Here is a 19,882-nt window from a genome sequence, read left to right on the forward strand (position 1 = left end):
GCTGATGAAAATTTAAAGCTTCACTATTCCACTTTTTCAACACTTTAGTCACTCCAGTTCAAGGCACGTGGCTTGTCTGAGGTCTCTGACCCTGTGCCCTTTCGGTTACCTTTCTGAGTTCAACAGCCGTCAAATTCCATCGGGCCCGGAGGCTCCCATTAATGCCGTAGGGAGAGAAGAATGGCCGCCATCCTCAAGAGTGCGCTGTGCCCCTCCTGTCATGTTTCAAAGGTGTGATGGGGTGGCCCCCCCCGGAACTGATGAGGAAACAGGCTCTAAGAAGTACAGTCACTTGCCCAGGGTCTTGCCCAGCCTGAAGGGTGGTAAACCTGCCGTTGAAGTTTGGGGATTTTTACTCCAGAACCTGTTATGTAGAGTTGATGATTGATAGTATAATTTAAAAATTGGAAGTATATGTGATTGTGTTAGTCTTATAGACAAGGAAACTTAAGCCCAGAGAAAGGAAGTGACGACCTTGAGTCACATGTGTGTCCAAGGCAGGTATTAGGTTTAGAATCCAGGACTTCTGCCTCCCCGTCCTGTAGCGTCGCGAATCCAGGAGCCCCTGCACGCCTGTGGGAGGCCTTTAATACCTTCAGGGGGTTCCTTCTGGATCTCTTGGTTTCAAGGTCAGCAGGTTCCTTCTTCCAGTTATGGTAATCATGAGTTTCAGAGGTCAATGCTTCCGAACGTCGAACGTTCTTAAAACAGCATTTCAGGGCTAAGCAGCTCAGCCTGTAACTCGACTCTCTAGACCTCACTCGCTGCACCAGTTCTGAATTTGGCACGGCTGCAGTGAAGGTTTTTTGATGCTATTTTCCCCCTTTGTACTTTATAGATGGTGCTGCCATGAATGCCCTTTAACATTTGTGTGTGTGTATCTCTTACTGCCCTAGGATCAGTTTATAGAGATGGAATTACTAGGTCAAAGGGCATAGGCACTTTTAGGCTCCTGGTACATACTTATCTAGTAAGCTTTGGTTAAATCAGAAGCCCGTTACCTCGGCGCAGGACTGCTTTGCAGACTACGCTGCAGGGTATGTGCAACGCCATTCTGAGTGCTTAGCTGTAAATGAAATGGGAAAGCGCGTGGCGAGCTTTCAAAGCAAGTTTGCCTTCCCACCAGCCAAAGGTGATTAAAATACTGGTCACGTCAGTCAAGTCTTATGCTGCTTGGCTGATAAAACAGACAAGATCAGGATGGTTTAGCTCACAACAAAATGCTTCCATGAGGACGTAATGATTGAAGTAGACCTGAAGGAGACTAGGAATTGGCCAGGCAGAAGGGATGGCCGTGGCAGGAGGGAACATTCTAGCAGAGGGATTGGCAGGCTCCTCAGATGGGAGGGAGTTGGCACGTTTGTGGAAGAGGCCCATGTCCTTCCCCGGGACCCCCATGCAGGAGCTTCCCCATGCAGGGTGCATTTCGTCACTGATCCCCCCTCTCTACTATGTCTGTATTATGGGGGTGGGAAATGAGACTCGTTGCCAGGTGGCGTCCGCAGGGACTGGTGTCAGAGGGCCTGTAAGGGTAGGGTATGTGAAGGATTTTGACCTTAAGAGCAGCAAGAGTGGTAAGTGGTGTGGTTAGATTTGTAGTTTGGACAAGATGACTCCGGCTGCTTTGTAAAGGATGGACTGAGGTGGTGGAGAGTGGATTTGGGCTGGTCACTCTTGGAAGAAGTTGAATGTCGAAGGAGAGTAGAGATGTCAGGCTGATGCCGGAGGAGTGCTGGATCCAGAGAAGGTGTATTTACAAAGACGGTGGAGTCCACAGTGTTTATATTCTGACTAATGTGATCCAGACCAGAGGAACAGGTGGCAGACACAGTAGAGAGGGGGGATCAGTGGTGAAATGCACCCTGAGTACACACAGGGATGGCTTTGACTTTGATTGAGACATAGGGCGAGACTTCCTCCCTTTTCATAGGAAGGAAGCAGAAGATTCTGCAGATGCAGATTGGGTTTTTGAGGTTTGAATGGCATATTTGTAGGAAAATTTTAATGACATGTTCAAAACTAGTGTACTTGGGAAAGAATTTGTAGCTGTAAGTCTTAAGTCATGAGTGTGTTATTGGAGGCAGTAAATGATTTACTGCCTTTGGTTAGTATTTCTAGGAGAAATTAAAGGAGTACCTTAGAGTTATAGTATTTTAGAGCTGGAAAGGCTCTTTTGAGATCACCAAGTGCCTCTTTTTGCTTAGAGTGCTGAAGCCCAGAGAAGAAGTGTGACTTGCTTCAGGTGGCATGTGATGTATGTGCACACATACCCCACGGCCTCTTACTCCCAGTTCCTGTGTTTCTTCTACTTTATCATGCTGCCTTGTTTAATAGAGATCTTTGATTTAGAAATGTAAAACATTTTGACTTCCAAATTAGTGTCTTAAGGAAATTAGATTTAGAAATTGAAACTGACCTCGAATTTTCCTAATTAAATGAAATTCTGCTGGCAACTTAAATGTACATGGATGGATGAATTTATCAAGACGATGAAGGTGTGTGTGTGTGTGTATATATATACATATACACAATGGAATATTACTCAGCCATAAAAAGAATGAAATCTTGCCGTGAGTGACAACATCGATGGACCTAGAGGGCATTATGTTAAGTGAAGTAAGTCTAACAGAGAAATACTGTATGATTTCACTTGTATTATGTGGAATCTAAAAAATAAAAACAAATGAACAAACATGATGAAACAAACAAGACTCATTCACAGATACAGAGAACAAACTGGTGGTTGCCAGGGGAGAGGGGAGGGTGGGCGGGCGAGGCACGAAGGAGGCACAAGCCTCCCTGCTCCTGGGCCCCAGTGCGGTAAGTGAGCTCTGTCCCTGAGGGCCAGGCAGAGTTGCTGATAACAGACCCACCTGCCTCCTTCCCATCTCTCTCTGGCTTCTCTGTTCCCATTTGTCCTCATGAATATTCCATGGATCCTGATGGATGAAGATTGCTTTTGTCGGTCCTCTGGGACGGGCTGCTTTGGGTTGATGCCGTGGTTCACCTGGCTCGCAGAGACTTACCTCTTTCCAGCCTGGACATCCCTGGGGGAACTAATTACACCGAGTGTTTCTGAGATGATCTTGCTGCATTTTTGGGAGTATTCGCTATTTCGAGGATGTGATGTCAGACTCTTAAGGAACTTGACCGACTTCCAGCTGTTCTGTTTCAGCATGGTTGTGTCCGCGTCTGGGACTCTGTGTTCGGTGCCTCTAATTCTTAGCTTATGACCACATGTGGGAAGGAAGCTACTTACTAGCCTTTTGTTTTTAAAGTAACAAGCTTTCTCTTTCTCTGAGCTGCTCCCAGGACTCTTAAACTAAGAATCTTATGGCATAAATCTGTAGGTCTTTTGAATACTGTGAAAGGGAAAAATATCTTTCTGAGATTTAAAAAAAAATATAAGTTATTTTGCTTGTGTTTGAGTCTTAAATAACTACAGTTCATTCAGTATGTACTTTTTTATGTCTTTCTTCATTTGTTCAACATCGTTTGTGAGATTTATCTATAATGAGTAGACTTAAAACACACAGTGAGGTCATATTATACATCATTTTACAGTATATTTTGGTAGATTTGGGGCATTTCTATGCTAGTAAATATAACTCTTCATTTAAAATAATAAGCATGCTTTTACTATCACACTGTTTGGGGTACCTGGTTTAATCTTAGGTCCTTGGGTTGCTCCCCCTTTTCCCCCAAAAAATGAAATTTGAGAGTCAAAGAATATATAAATATTTAAAATTGTAATATTGCCAAAGTGTAGTCCAAAAAGCCTCTATTGTTTTATGTTCCCACAAAGAGTGTACAAGTATACCCTTTGTAATAATTTGCTTCCTTCTATTTTTCTGAGTCTTCTTACCAGTGACTTATAACCCCCAAATCTATGAGTCTGGCCGTGACCTCCATTGGGCGTTTGTTTGTCATCTACCTAGGGGGTTCTGGGGCTCCTTTGGGGTGGAGGTTTGTGCTTTGCTGAAGCTGTTCTTTGCACGGTGGCCTCTCTGTCCCTTGATTGCTGATAGAGTTGTTGTTCATAGGAGGATCTTACTTTGTATGATCCAAAGTTGAGAAGGCTCCACATGTTCACATTATGTTAACAACTCTTTTCTGGACAGCTTGGCTGAAATGTTGAGATCTTTTTCAGCACCATAGTCTTTACTTAGCCTAATTCCTTTGCAATGAGGATTACTGCAGATTTGAATTCTTTTTTCTTTTTTCTTAATTTAAAAAAATAAAAAAAAATTTTTTTATTGAAGGACAGTTAATTACAGTGTGTCTATCTCTGGTGTACAGCACAATATCCCAGTCTTGAGGAATTATTTTTTTCTGATTTTAGTTTTGCTTTTTTTCATTTTCAATTTCCAGAAGCCTTAAATCTTACCGAGGATAGCCCTGTGGGATTGTCTCAGAGGGAAATGCAGAGACACACTGCAGATGAGCCGCTGGCTGCGGCAGCTTCCTCTTATCCGTGCCCAGCAGGGTTTAGTGGAGTCACATCTTAGCAGTTCCCAGCGCTCCTCCTCCTGCCCTTGCTTTCAGCTGTGAGCGGGTAGGATACGAGTGCTTATTACCCACCTCACTTCTGAGGCTTGGGAGTGCATAAGCTCATCCGCCCGTGGGAGTGCCCGTCTTTGGTTTTACTCCCCATCCTCCTCGCTCCAGCCCCCTCGTCCTGAGCGGCCTTGATGTAGGTAGGCCGTCATCCTCTGCACCTGGACCTGCAGACTGCTGCCATGTGCTAGCCTGGTCTCTCCTCAGTTCTGCTCTTCACACAGTCAGAGTGATGCGCTGAAAGCTGTTCCCCTGCATGGTGGTGTCCTGTCTGCCTACACCAGTGCTCTTTTCACAGTCTTGAAAGTTTTCTACAGGGCTCAGTACCTGGGCTTGGCTGATCACCGTGAAATTAGGTTCTTTTTGCAAACCTAAGCCAGTGTCTTAACACCAAAGACATCAAAGCTGGTATCTGTGCCTTGAGAACTTTGACTAGGCCCTGGGGCTTGGGGGTTTCTGGGTTGAGGAGGCAGTTTACCCTGACAAGCTCTGGGACTTAGAGGAGAGTCTGACCACTGCCCAGGCCTGCGTCTAGTGTTTAAATGCCTGTTGCTAGACCACATCTTCCAACATCTAATACTGCTTTTGTGAATTCTTGAAGCATAATTACAAAAATATCTTGAGCCTGAGACTCTTTGTAACTTATGAAACATGTAGATTAGAAAAGTAGACTTTGCTAATATCATTTTGGTCAAGTGGGATACTTTTTAATCTTAGTGCTGTATCATAATGTGATTGGCAGTTCAATAGTCTACACTTCCATCAACCTCAGGGCTAGTAGGGGTTCATTTTGGGGGAGGTGTCGGTTAAATGTTTAAACAGTTACAAGTAGATTTTTTTAAAGTGAAATATTTGGGGGTGGTATAGCTCAGTGGTAGAGCACATGCTTAGCATGCATGAGGCCCTGGGTTCAATCCCCAGTACTTTCATTAAAAAAATTTTTTTTGAAGAAAAAAAGTGAACTATTTGTAGAAGTACATTTGCCTAAACTGCCTATTTTGAAAATCATAACCATGGAATACACTGAGTTTTGTTGCTTTTTTGTTTCATTGGTGTTTTCAGGAGTTTATGCAAAGTGTTTTGAATAGGAGTGTACAGGGATAGAAAAATGTAGAAATTTTCTTTGCAGGTTCCCAGGGATGGAGAATGGATTTGTTTGACTTCTTCCTAGTTCCCAGATAACCTTTTGCAAGAGACATTTGTGCGTACACAGTATGCTTAGCTGTTACACGTTGGCTCATTTCTCGTGGTAGTCCTCTAGAAGCACTGCGAGTAGTATGACGAAATTAATCTGGTGGTTGGGCATACTGGTGTCTCTGTACATCTTGGTACGTCTTTTAAAAAGTAGATAAAGAAATGCTGTGTGACACCCAGGTGGCATTTTGGTTTTCTGTATTGCTAGCCCCTCAGGGGATCCCACACATTCCTACTGCTCTAATGTACATCCATTACCCCTGTCTTTTATTTTAAGCTAAACATATCTTATATTTATCTCCTTTTAAAAATAGTTTTATGAAGGTATAATTTATGCATCCATTGTAAGTGTACAATTCAGTGATTTTTAATGCATGCATGTATAGGGTTATGCAGTCACTGTAATCCACCCCAGAAGTTCCCTCATGCCAGTTTGCAAGTCATTTTCCGCCTCTCACCTCCAGCCCCAGGCGATCACTGATCTGCCTTCTGTCTCTGTAGATTTGCCTTTCAAGATTATTTCCTATAAGTGCCTCTTTATAATATGTAGTTTTGTAATGTCTGCTTCTTTTGCTTAGCATAGTGTTTTAAAGGTTCACTGCTCTTTATGACTGGATATATTCCGTTTTAGGGATATACCACATTTATCTACTCACCTATTTATTTAGTTTTAATTTAAAAAATTTTAAAGGAATTCATGCTTATAGTTTAACATGTCACATTTTTGGTGCTTATAATCTTATATTAAAGGGCAGTTCTATGCCTACTCTCTATGGTAACAAGTTAACCCCCCCCCCCCGTTTCTTGGTATTCTCGGGGTCCTGGATCCTGAAGGAGTTACTATGCTTTTCAGAGAGGAAGCGTCATTTCAAGAGTGAGAAGCACAAGTCAAGCATAACTTCTAACTGGTGTCTTCCTCACTGTGTTATCTTTTGTTTCCCTGCTCCAGGGGAGTTGGAAGTAGAATATCCATTGTACATCATCTGCTCTTTTAGTTTTTTAAAGGGATTTACTTACCATCATATTTTATAGATTGAGAGAATCGAAATGATGACATAAAGGGAATAGTGAAAGAAATGGACTGTTTATTTGGCCTAGAGAAAACTTGCCGGCTGTAACAGCTGTATTTAACTCCCAGTAAGTACGTGAGTGTCTGCTGTGTGCCACGCATTTTTCTAGGTGCTATAGATTTGGCAGTGACCCAGACCAGCGCAGTGTTATCTAATGGATGTCCCACTGCGTTTAAAATCTAAATCTAAATCCCTTCTGAAGACCTGTAGGGCCTGATGATCTGAGCCTGCCCACCCTTCCCACCTCAGCCCTCCGCTCACCTCCCTTCTCACTCCACTGCAGCTACACTGGCCTCCTTGCTGTTTCTTCAGTGCCCGGACTCGTTCCCACCTTAGGATTTGCTCTTTCTTCTGCTTGGAATGTTCGGCTCCCAGGTCTTGGCAGGACTGATGTCTTATAGTCCTTGAGTCTTGGCTCAGAGGTCATCTCAAAGATCCTTTCCCTGTCCCCCCAACTAAAGGCCCTTCCCAGCATCATCACATTCCCATGTTGTGTTTTTCATAGCCATCTACGTATTTAAAGTGATCTTCTCATTTAGTTATGTGTTCGTTGTCTTATCTTCCCCTGACCAGGATGTAGGCTCCATGAAAGACTGGAAACTTTGATCTCATTCACTGTCTTATCCCCAGCACGTAGAACCATGCCCGCCCGGCACATAGTAGGTACTCACAAAATAGTACTGAAGGAATCAGAGGGTTTTAAATACTGTTGTCGCATTATACCCTTCAAGGGGAGGAGTAGCACTGTGAAGTGTGACAAGAGGTGCTGTTCGGCCCAGGGGATGAAAACCGGGCCGTGTGGATCTTACCTTTCTTGTGGGAGAGGCGCCCAGTAGGGCTGCCCGAAGTTGGATGGCTCTCTAGTTGAGGTAACGTTCAGTACCTGCACTGGCACGGTCATCTCCCAGGTGATTAAGTTTTACGTCAGGGCTAAATTTATATTTGGTAAACTCCAATTGGCCTTATTTATCTTTTTAAATGAGCTGCTTAATTTATAATATGGCAAATAAGATGCCATCTCGCAAAATTCTGTTGCTCACAGAGTCCCTGTGAAACAGTCCCTTGTGACCACTCATTGGATGTTTTATAGCTTCATGAGCTGAGGCACAGTGAGGTTAAACTGCTTGTTTGGGACTTGATAAGTAGATGGGAGAGTTCAGAGAGGGTTAAATGTTTCCTGTTTCCTGTTTGTGGACCCATTCATTAGCCCAGCAGAATTTGTCAGGGTTTTGTTCCACAAGGTAAGTTTACAAGGAGGGTGTTAGTCTCTGTTCCCACAGCATTTCATAGAAACCTCTTAAAGTGCTTGTCACTTTTTACTGGAATTATTTGTTTGAATTTCTCTGTCAGTGGCCAACGCTGTATTCTGTCTGTTTGTATCCTAAGGGCCCAGGCATGCAAGAAATACATATTGAATAAATGAGTGAGAACTTAAAAATCTGAGATTTGCTAAACCATGGACACAGCTAGGTTTTCCTTTAGCTGAGTTTCTAGTTTAAATTAATTTGGTCTCCAGTAGTGATTTCTAATGTTGACTTAATGTTGACCACAGTGTTAGGAGTTACGTATTCTGAAAGTAAAGAGAATGAGTGGTAGTTATTTGTGCTGGCCATTTTGATTTTGTTTTTGTTTCAATGTTGTAAAATTTTTTTCTTTAATAATCTTGATATCTGCCCCTAAAACATAGATTTGAAAACTGTGGCTTATACTTAATGTAAATGCACGTACTAGAATACTCTGGGTTCTCTGGACACATGAGAAGTGAAATGTAACTTGATAAAATCATGTTTAAATGTTTAGAAAAAAATTTGACTTAACAATGATTAAACAGAAAAGAGTTTGAGTGATTTTTGGACTTCATGGGACTTCCTCTGTTGAATAATTACTAAAGATCTATTATAGGGAAAAAGGAAAGCATATTATCTGTTGGATGAGTCAAGAATTCCAAGTTAGGTGGGAGGAAAAAGCATAAGAAGACTGCTCATTCTAGGAAGTAGTAAGCATCCATTTGAAACAAACTGAATGGCATCTTTTTTTTTTTTATTTTCAGGCATTTTTAATTTTGTAGGTAATATTCTATTACCTACATTTAGAGAAAAGTTGCTGATCTGTTATTTGTGGTAATTTGTTACAAAGCTTCTGACCTGGATGAAGCCTGTGGATTGTTTAGAGAATTTACTGCCCACAGCCTGTTAGACGCCTCCCAGTAAAACAATTGTCAGGACAGTGACTTAGACTCACCCGCAAAGAATTCAACAGATCATCCGAGGAGATTGCATCATCTTTAACTAATGTGCTGGGTTCTGCTCATGTGACGCTGGCTAGCCTGCTGCTCTGAGAGGACGGGGCAAGCAGGGGCCAGCTGTGTGTGGGGGGCTGTTGGTACAGTCCGTGGTTACCGGAGGGGTGTTAAAGGTCCCGTCTGCTGGATCTGGAGCTGGTCCTGTCCTCAGCACGGGCACCCTGGCTGTCTATCTGACCCGGCACTGAGCAGTTTTATGTGGATCTTTTTGTTTAATCCTCTCAGCTGTCCTATAATTATTCCCAGTTTGCTTATGAGGAAACTAAGATTTAGAAATTGAGCGACTTGACTAATTAACAGACTAGAGCCCAGGCTTAGTCTATGTTTAGCATATTTCATCCTTTGCTTACTTCTGAGCCATCTTTTTCAGCCGTGGAGTATCTTTTTTCCTTTTTGTGGGTTTACATGGAAAAGTGGCCTCTTCTGGGTAGTGCCCCGCGGAGAAGGTCACCTTTCATTTCTTCAGCAGAGGTGTGTTGAGTGCTTCCTGGGCTCGGCACAGTGGGGTTCCTGCGTGGCGTTTCTCCAGCCTCCAGCTCCCTCCTTCCTCAGTGACACCGACCATGGCCCCAGGACGTTTCTGGAGTGTCCGGGCGCTCCTGCCCTCTGTCCGTCCTGTCCGGGGTACTTTAAACCATAACTGCTTTGGTTCCTCCGATCAGTTTCACAGAGTTTCTCTTGCAGAGAAAAAGTATATAGCTTTGAGGCTTTAACACTTTCCATCTTCAACAAAGGTTAAATGCAGTTGGAAAAAAACGTTTATCATCTCAAACTCACAGAAAGCTATATTCAGAGAAAAATTAGAAACAAATGCCCTTGGTATTAAAAAGTAAATTAGTATTGGTCTTAAGACATTAGGGAGAAAAGAGTAATAAACCACAGAGAAGTAGGAAAAAGGAAATAGATAAAAAGTGAATTAAACACAGAACATCAAAAAGAAAAATGAAAACCCTAAAAGCTGGTTTCTTGTAAAGATCAGTAAGTTATCTTCCCAAGGTAAGCTTCATTTAACACAGTCCCATTGGACTTTTAAAAAAATTAGCCAAAATGATTTTTAAATATTAAACGTGTGTAACCTCAGTGTCTCCCAGTAGGGGCTGATTTAATAAATTTCAGTGAAGCCATAGGGTGGAAGGATGTGTGCTTTTAACACAAGGGCGGACGTCCTGTCTTGATGGGGAATAAAGCAAGGTGCAGGCAGTGCGTGCAGTATGCTGGCTTTTGTGTGAAAATGAAAGGGAGGAAGGAAAATATAAATCTAACATGTGCTTTTATATGCATGGAGGAATGCTGGGAGGAATGACGCACTATGAATCAGGAGCGGTGGTCCCCTGTGATGGTGAGAGGGGGCAGGTCCGGACAAGAGTTCAGTCAGAGACACTCTGCCCTTCATATGTACTTATATTTAACAATTTTTTTTGAACCATGAGAATGTACTGGCTGTTTAAGAATAAATTCTGTTCATTATGAAGAGGTATTTTTTGTTTTGTTTTGTTTTTTGTTTTTGTAGTTTGGAGGATAGTTAGATTTATTTATTTTCAGAGGAGGTGCTGGGGATTGAACCCAGGAGCTCGTGCACATTGAGCGTGAGCTCTACCACTGAGCTAGACCCAACCCCCAAGAGGTTTTTTTTAAATGAATAAGAAAAGTGTGAACATCCCAAACAAAGGCTGGGTGAAGTGCGTGGTACATCTGTACGGTGGGTGCTGAACAACCGCCACGGCATAGCGGGAACACGAGCCAGGATGTCAGCAGTGCCTGCTCTGGCCTCTGCTCTGGTGCAGAGAATACAGGTGGCACGTTTCTTTGCTTCTAATGTTCTTAGTCGCCCACGGTGACCCATCTCTCTTATAATTGGAGAATTTTTTTTTAATTGAAAAAAAAAAGAAACTTAGAAAAAAGAAAATCAAAGAATGTTCAGAGAAGAAGAGCAGTCGGGGAAACCAGCACTAGCAAGTCAGATGCAGACTGTGAAGTAGCGGTAATTAAGATGCTGTGTCAGTAGCACAAATACTGAACTTTTGAAATCTTAATAAGACTCAGCCTCATCTGTGTGTTCTCATGTGCACAAGGGAGAATATGATGAAATGAGTATTTGAAATAAAAAAAGAATGGCAGCGGGGAGGGTAGAGCTCAGTGGCAGAGCACATGCTTACCATGCACGAGGTCCTGGGTTCAATCCCCAGTACCTCCTCTAAAATAAATACATAAGTAGACCTAATCACCCCCCCCCAATAAATAAACCTAATCCCCCCCAAACAAAAAGAAACGATGGAACACAGCCCTCAGTTATTGGCTGCAGCTGCAAAGGACCACACTGTAGGATGGTGCCTGTGTTCATCTCTCCATTTTAACTCTCTTCCTCCAGGTTGGTGGCACGAAGGCCGGCGTGGTCCGGTTTCTCGGGGAGACAGACTTCGCGAAGGGGGAGTGGTGTGGCGTGGAGTTAGACGAGCCTCTTGGGAAGAACGACGGGGCTGTTGCTGGAACAAGGTTTGTTCACGGTTGGAATCTCGTCTCCCTCTTGCATGCAAAGGTGTTCAAGCGGGTCCCACCCGCTGTGTGCAATGAAACGGACGCGAATGTTTTGAGGAGCCGGGCTTTTATTTCCTAAGGCTCATCACTGATTTTCTCCCCCGCTAGTACTGGAGTTCTTTCGACTGTCTTTCTTAGTCATATTTGTAATGCATCTGAACAAGCATTCGGCTTATTTATTTATTTTTAAGGCTCTATTTCCTCAGAGCAGTTTTAGGTTCACAGCAGAGCTGAGAGGAAGGTACAGAGATTTCCCACCTACCTCCCCTCTACCCCGCCACATGCACAGCCTCCCTGTCTCCAGCTTCCTGCACCCGAGCCGTGCCTTTATTACAACTGATGGCCCTTCACTGACACATCAGTATCACCTGAAGTCTGTAGTCTGTGTTACAGTAATGACATGATCCCACCACTAGAGGATCATATACAGTATTTTCATTTTATTTTTCTAAATAGAAAGGAAATACTCTGTCGTTCTTTTGGCTTCTCTCCCCTTGATCGCAGTCAACGTCTGAGTGAGTTTCTGGGCATCGGGGGTGGGGGAGTGAAGAGAAGGAAGCTGGCTTTGTTAGGACAAGAAGGCAAAATGTGCCTTCATATCTGACGACGAGAATTCTGTCCTGTGCGAGAGAACTGACAGCAGGCACACCTCTTCCACTGTGAGGGTAACCCCACTCTCGCCTCCCAGGGGTAGGACGGGAGTTAAGTAATGCAAATGAATGCAAGAGGCATTTCCCACACTTCTTTCAGAATGCTTTGACGGCCTTGGGCACTGGTGTGGTATATGATTTTTAGTAGTATGAAGTGTCGTAGGTAACATTTTACTCACAAAATGTATGCGGACTGATCATGAGCGTATAGACCCTATGCCCCAAATACAATCACAGTGCCTGGAGGAGATACATTTTATTGGTGCTACATCAATTATGAAGTCATCCCTTTTTTTTTTTTTTTGCTTTGCATTGTAATTTCTTTTATTCTTTAATTGATGTATAGTCACTTTACAAGGTGTCACTTTCTGGTGTACAACGTAACGTTTCAGTCATTCACGTACGTACATATGTCTGTTTTCATATTCTTCTTCATTGTAGGTTACTGCAAGGTACTGCAGGGACGCCGTCCTAGGTGTTAAGATGTTATCATTCTCTAGAGTCATAGGATCTCCAGTGTCAGTCCGATGACTGACTTACTGGTTGACAATTCCCCCCCTTTACTTTAGTGAATCACTAGTTAGGTGCTTGTTTGACTTCTTTTTCCCTTTGTTTGGCAAAGTTTTATTAAGTGGGGTCACTGGATTGTTGGACTCCTCTGTTGCATGTTTATCAGACAGTAGAAATGTCTTCCCTTTGCGTAGAATCTTAGTAACAGATGTGTGATTCCGTCTCTCTGTTTTGTATTTTTATTTCCTAGTGTGTTTCCTGAAACACACTGTTTATTATTTACCTGTTATTTACACTGTTATTTATTAACCTACATACGAGTGAATGCGTCACCCCGGCTTGTTGGCAGAATTCACAGCAGACTGGTCATAAGTTAGGAGTTAGGAGAGCTTTTTGGTTATAGTTGTTATCTCTTGTCATTAAGTTGCATTTTTTGTTACTGTGTTGTTTTCTAAAGATATTTTCAGTGTCAACCCAAATATGGCCTGTTTGCTCCTGTCCACAAAGTGACCAAGATTGGCTTCCCTTCCACTACGCCAGCCAAAGCCAAGGCCGCTGCAGTGAGGCGGGTGATGGCCACCACACCCGCCAGCCTGAAGCGCAGCCCTTCAGCCTCCTCGCTCAGCTCCCTGAGCTCCGTGGCCTCCTCCGTGAGCAGCAAGCCCAGTCGGACAGGATTGGTGAGCCTCCCTCCCTCCTCCTGCCTGCGCGCTCTCTATGCCCCCTGTTGGCACGCCTGCTTTGCTCCAGGAAATATCAAATCTCCCCTTGCCCTTGTACTAAGTGTTAGTTGTAGCTTGTGAAAATCCTAACAAATTTCACAAAGAAACTAACAAAAATACAAGTTTTGAAGTAGTTTTAACAGCTCTTTTCAGGTTCTCAGGGCTTTAAGATGTAACAGTTCTTGGTGAATCTGTGGAAGCTGCTCCCTAGTCTAACATACGCGATGGTCCTTCATCCTGAAATCGTTCTGGCACAAGGATGATAGGAAGACTGGAGGGATCCTTTTCCTCAAGGACGTGGGTCTCTTTGACTTCAAACAATCTTAGGAACTAAAGTATTTTGAGAAAAGGCACGTTCTTAGAATTTTAATGTGACGTTAATACGGTCTCACCCTCTGAAAGCAGTTAGTGTGTGGAGCCCTCCTGACTCAGGCCGGAGGATGCAGAGGGGACCTTAGGGAACTGGAAAGGATGCTGGGAAGAGCCGTGTTTTGCTTTGTCTCCTCTCACCACCTACTCCTCCCACTCCCTCTTCCTCTTTTCCTCTCTTTCCCGTTTAGCTCAGTGAGATAAACTCATCAGAATCAAAAGAAAATAGGCAACATCTCATTCTGTGTGTCAACTTCCAATTTTTTAGGGTCAAAGCAATGACTTTTTGGCTTCATCTCCCTGCCCTACCCCCGCCCCTGAGTTTATTCACTTGAAGCAAGGCAAATACTGTTTAAATTTGAAATGGCCACGTAAGAGTGTACTCCAGCCTGAATTCTGGACCTCTGCCTTGCGACTCTGGACTAAGACAGGAATTAGAATGTGACGTGACGTGACTGGGGAGCAAGGCTGCTGGCCCTAGATCCCCTTTGGCCTTCTTTCCATTGACCTTGGGCAGGGGAGGGCAAGGCGGAGGAGCCTTTCTTTAAAGTAGGGGTCATGTTCCTCTGCAGCCAGCCGGACTCTTCCTCGTATGCTCAGGTAACATACCTGCTCGGACTCTGTCATGTTGCACATAGAAGGACGCCTGCATCTTCCACAGAAAAACTACAACTGGACTTCATGAGAAAAGCCTGCCCAGAACTTCTTGAATGTTTGAATGAAATGGAGGTGAAGAAAAGCCCCCGTTTGGCCAAAGCCTGGTTCAGAGTCCACAGTGGGTCAGCGGACTCTGATGCGCTTAACTGGTTAACGTCGCTAACCCAGAAGCAGTTCCGTGCGAGTGTCTACTCTGGATGAAGAATTCTTTCTTTAGTAATTTTTATTATGTTGTAATTAGGTGTCCATTTCTTTGGAGAATAACCAAGCCCTCCCTGCTCCCCCAACCTCTCTTCTTACTTTTTAGACCAGTTCTTATTCCTCTTAGCTCACCTCATTCAGTGAAGAAAACCACCAAAAGAGAAAAGAGTCCCCTTGCCTTGTAAAACAGCTTGTTTCTGTATGTCTTTGCAGAGTGGCTGTAGTTTCTAAACCAAAAATCACCATAAAAGAAAATATGAAAAACATTGGGTAATTGAAGGTGTGACTTCCTAATAACACATCTCAGCAATGTGATCCTATATATCTGTATCTCCCAAAGATTCTTTAATGCAAAATGATCTTCTGAAATTATTGAGCACAGAGGTATTCAAACTTTCTGGTTTCACAGAACATTTAAGTCTCAGTTATTTTTTCACAGTGCCCGTAGGCCAAAAGAAATAGCTGACAGTTCTATTTAGTAAGTAATTAGGTCCAAACAACTTAATATTTATGTCCTAACAGTTTAGTAGCTGCTCAGAAAAAAAAGATAGCATTCATTGAAAGAAAAAGTAATATTTTAAATTCATTCTTAAAAAGCCACAATTACTTAATCCTAGGTTGCCCTCTCCTGTTGGGCCCTGCAAACCTTGGATTCTTACTGAACACGGTCACCCTCATATCCTGTGCCACGTTGATTTTTGCGCAGTACTTGCTTTTCGTCCTGGCAGTAGCCAAAACCCAGCTTCGAAAAGACATTATCGAAAGGAATGTAGTGCAATCTAAGGTTGAAACTGAATTCCCTCCAGCAGGTAGTTTGCCTGATGTCCAACAGGTGTCGCTGTGTTCCCCTTGAAATTCTGCACAGGGCGTGGGGACCTCATACTCTGTATTCAGGAAGAAATTGGAAAGTTATGGTAAGATGGTTGAAAGAACAGAAATTCCCCCCCCCCTTATATTTAAGTAATTCAAGAAATTTCACTAAATAGAAATAGTGAAGGACCATTTGGGTTTACTTTGCTCTCATAGCTGTCAGGTTGCCTAACTGATGGCAGATCCTCACTGTGAGTCTGCATCCTGGTTGGGGGCTCGGGTAGACGGGGGCGAGAAGAGTGTTCAGGTGGCAAAGGAGGCTTCGATTACAGAGGATGAAGTCGAGCGGCCTGGGTCTGGAGCCAGCAATTGCCAAGTAAACGGCTACGGAGAAACGCTTGCTGAGGCACAAGGCCTTTCCTGGACTTGTCGAGCCCCAGGAGCCCAGCTTGGAGGAATCTCATTCAGCTTTCCCAAATTACCTACTAACACTTAACAGGTTATTTCCTCTGGTTTTTTACAAGACTGTTAGCCTCAAGGTGGAGCAATCGGGTCTGTGCAACAGCAGAGATTAACAGACGACTGAGGTGAAGTGAGCTTTGCCCCCGCCTCACCCACCAGTCTCTCTCCCTCCCCTCGTTTCCCCCCCTTCCCCTCCGTTCCCCGCTTTTTCTCTCTCTGCCCCTCCCCTGCATCTCTTTCTCCGCAAGTTTCTCTCTCCCCACTTTTCTCTGTCCTGCACCCCTTTTCTCTGTGTGCACCTCACTCTCCACTCACACATGCTTTTGAAGGCAGCTACAGATTTCCTTTGCCTCTTATCCTCACATATCTCCCTGGTGACTGGGAATCAGGTCCTGAAGGCTGGATTCCCGGGTGAAATCACCACTGCCTCTCATTTTGAAAGAAAGATGAGGAAAATCGTGACAAAGATCCAACTGTGTAATCAATTGAAGGAAGTCTGTGACTCCGAGTGTGGCCTCTTGGTCACTCAATGGTATTTAGAAGCTTAAGAAGTTGGAAAGAGTCTCCTCCTCAAGCCTAAGGATGAAAAAATTGGCCAAACTGTCACAACAAGAAAATGACTATTAATGAAGCTCAGGCCGAGATGGGGTCTAGAGAAGCTTACGTGGGTCCCGAGGAATTCTTCTAGATTCCCGCCAGGCCCTGTCATCCGAGCTCAGGGCACCTTTGGTCTTGAGCCACTTCTCCTCCTAAAGATCTCCCCGGTTGTTCCGTGGCCTCTGTACATTGATGTGTTCTTTGTGAAATTTCCAGACAGGAGGCACGTGCTGTCTTGTTCCGTTGCCAAGAAGCCTTTCCTAATGATCGGGGCAGCGCTTCTGCTTTGCCGAGGAGACGCACGCCATGCATGCTCTGCTCCCTCTGCACCTCCCCGTAGCATCATGGCCCTTCATTTCTCTACCTTTCCTTTGCAGTTGACCGAAACCTCCTCCCGTTACGCCAGGAAGATCTCCGGCACCACGGCCCTGCAGGAGGCCCTGAAGGAGAAGCAGCAGCACATTGAGCAGCTGCTGGCCGAACGGGATCTAGAGAGGGCGGAGGTGGCCAAGGCCACGAGCCACGTGGGGGAGATAGAAGCAGGAGCTAGCTCTGGCCCGGGACGGACACGACCAGGTGAAGTCTGGCACTGACTGTGTTGCGGAGACGGTGACGGGTTCTGAGCTGATCTCACTGCGGAGACGGTGATGGTTTCTAAGTTGAGGGAGGAGGCTGAACAGTGTACCCGGTGCTTGGAGCCAGGAGCTGGTCTTGAGAGCACTGGAGATGAGCGTGAACGTCTCTGCTAGGCTAGTTTGAAAGCTGTGCCCTGGGGTACTGGTGGGCGTCATCATTAAGATGAAGCTCTGTTCTTCTCGAGTCTCCCACACTCTGGGTCTCTACATATGGGTCCTCTTGGCCTGTGTGTGTCAGCTGAGCTTGTGTGCTAGGACCTGACCAGTGACTACAACTGCTCTTCTGTGGATTTTTCCTTGTATGAGTTCCAGCTTCAAAAAAGATGAGAGTTATTTTAACATCGTCCCCTATGGCTTTAATGGTGTGGTTTTTCATCATCTGGCTTCCAGGAATGCTGCCGAGAATAGCCTGTTAGAATCATAGAAAGCATCTTGATGTGAAAGGGTTTTTGAGTAATGCCGACCCATGGTGGTACCACTTAGCTGTAGCTCTTTGGAGGCATCCCTGAGCCCGCATCTGGGTCACAGGGAGGCCACTCACCGACGCCCTTGCCTTCCCCAGCACGTCCTGGAATTGGAGGCCAAGATGGACCAGCTGCGAGCCATGGTGGAAGCTGCCGACAGAGAGAAGGTGGAGCTTCTCAACCAGCTTGAAGAGGAGAAAAGGTGATCCCAAACTCTTCTCCTCTTAAATGACCTTAGAGAGAACTTCCCCAGTTAACAGCCCTGTGGGTGTCAGACCCTTAGAACCAAAGGAATGACTGTGTGTGGAGGAGCGTGAACTCTTCATACTGTGTGAGGAGGGTTTCCTTTAATTTGACTCCTTTTTTTGAAGTTTCGAATCAGCTAGACATGCCCTGATTAATTTAACTGTTTATTGAGCACCTGCTGTGTGCCAAGCATCCTCCAGCTTCACCTGGAGCCACTCCTGGTGAGAGGATGTTTTAGGCCCAGTTACCTGGTATTTATGAAACACCTTCTACACATCTAGTGAAGCTGTATTGTGTCTGGCGGATGACAGAGGGTCCTGTCCTTGAGAAACACCACCTTAACAGGAAAAGACTTGCAGTGAGAGAGTTACCCAGGTCAGGATGCAATCAATGCTAAATTGTGTGAGACAGAGAGAGCAAGTTTGGTTCTCATAAAAGGTTTGTTTTTTTTTTAAATAAAACATTTTTTTAAGGCTGTGAACAAACAAGATCTCTGAAAAGAGTGTGTTCATGGAAACCATCTGAGTCATGGGACGTTTGTCCTCTGCTGCATTTAATGCCATCTTGTGTTATTTCTGATGGTGGTGACTTAATGCAGTGGTTATGTAGGACAGCTGTGTGCTTAGGGCTGTCAGAAGCACTGCTGTGGTAGGGGGTACAGAGGGGTACAGTACAGTGTCTTACTGAGGAAGCACCTTTTCCACTGGAGAGAGAAACACTATACATAGGAAATTCTCCTTGCATCCTAAAAGTGGCTGCAAGTCAATGAGAGACAGCGACAGACCCTTCTAGGCCCTTCTGAAAGCCAAGGCACCAGTACCGTTTGCTTCTGTTCTTTATCTGGCTCTTGTTCTGCTGACTTACGGGCAGTAGAAGTGTCCCCCCCAGCTCTGCAAGACGCTTGAGGGCTTTAACCTATGATTATATTTCTGATTTACTGAGTAGAATTTTTTTAATTCTTCATTTTGCTAGAAATACTAGTGAATTGGAAAGTTTTGTTTGTTTGTTTGTTTGTTTGTTTTTGCATGTAGGTTATGGGCTTTGTCCTCCTTTTCTTCCTTCTCTTACACCCAGTTTTGCGAAGATTCAGAGTGTGGATGTTACCCAGATTTTGTAACTCTTCCTAATACCATATGTCGTTGACTTAGTGATGGCATTGATTGAAACCCACATCCAAAATCAGAGATTTTAAAATTTGAAAAATATATATATGCATCTTAGAAGCAAAGAATTGCTCCCAGCCTTGTTCTCCCATTTTGGGTCAGGTTCCCATGTTGTCATCGAGGTCTCTGCCTGGGTAGCCTGCTGACCTCACCCTGAAATGCCTGGCGTGGGGTGGTATGGAGGGAGATTCGTGTTCTGTGCCATTTTCCCCTATGTTCTGTTATTGGAAAGTAGAAGTCATAGACTTCCATTCTCAAACCTGTTTCTGTGGTAATTGGACCTTTTCCCTTTAGGCTGATCTTGTCTTGGTTAGAGCCATCTCTGGTGGTTGTGACCTAGGGAACCAGTTGATTTTTCTCAGCTCATACCTCATGCCTTCTGGAGCCTGCGCCTGGATAACACTTTGCAGTGTGCACAGTAGAGTAGAGCTCTTAGATTTATAAACCAGAGGCTTAAAGATACGTTTCTTTGTTTTCTGTGTCTCTATGGCATTTCTTACCACCACCATCTGCGAAATTCATCAGAGTATTGATTATATATGTGTGTGTGTGTGTGTGTGTGTATACATTTTTTTGGTAAGGCAGAGGTGTTCCTTAGTTACTGTAAGTGTTTTGTTTCCATTTTATTCCACAGGAAGGTTGAGGACCTTCAGTTCCGGGTTGAGGAAGAATCAATCACGAAGGGCGATCTTGAGGTAAAAGCCCAGCAGCTCCCTAAAGCTTTTGTGGGTGCAGCGT

The 19,882-nt window shown here is 44.3% G+C and overlaps 1 protein-coding gene across 1 annotated transcript in view; it reads left to right on the forward strand.

Moving 5' to 3' along the window:
* CLIP1 (CAP-Gly domain containing linker protein 1) overlaps window positions 1–19,882 on the forward strand; it is a 112,167-nt gene that overhangs the window by 35,323 nt on the left and 56,962 nt on the right. The window contains 6 exon segments of the mRNA XM_032471588.1: window positions 11,492–11,616; window positions 13,276–13,498; window positions 17,014–17,175; window positions 17,177–17,212; window positions 17,834–17,937; window positions 19,779–19,839. Of these exon segments, the coding sequence (XP_032327479.1) occupies window positions 11,492–11,616; window positions 13,276–13,498; window positions 17,014–17,175; window positions 17,177–17,212; window positions 17,834–17,937; window positions 19,779–19,839 (711 nt within the window).

This window comes from Camelus ferus, chromosome 32, assembly GCF_009834535.1.
Source record: "Camelus ferus isolate YT-003-E chromosome 32, BCGSAC_Cfer_1.0, whole genome shotgun sequence".
In the NCBI taxonomy this organism is placed as follows: domain Eukaryota; kingdom Metazoa; phylum Chordata; class Mammalia; order Artiodactyla; family Camelidae; genus Camelus; species Camelus ferus.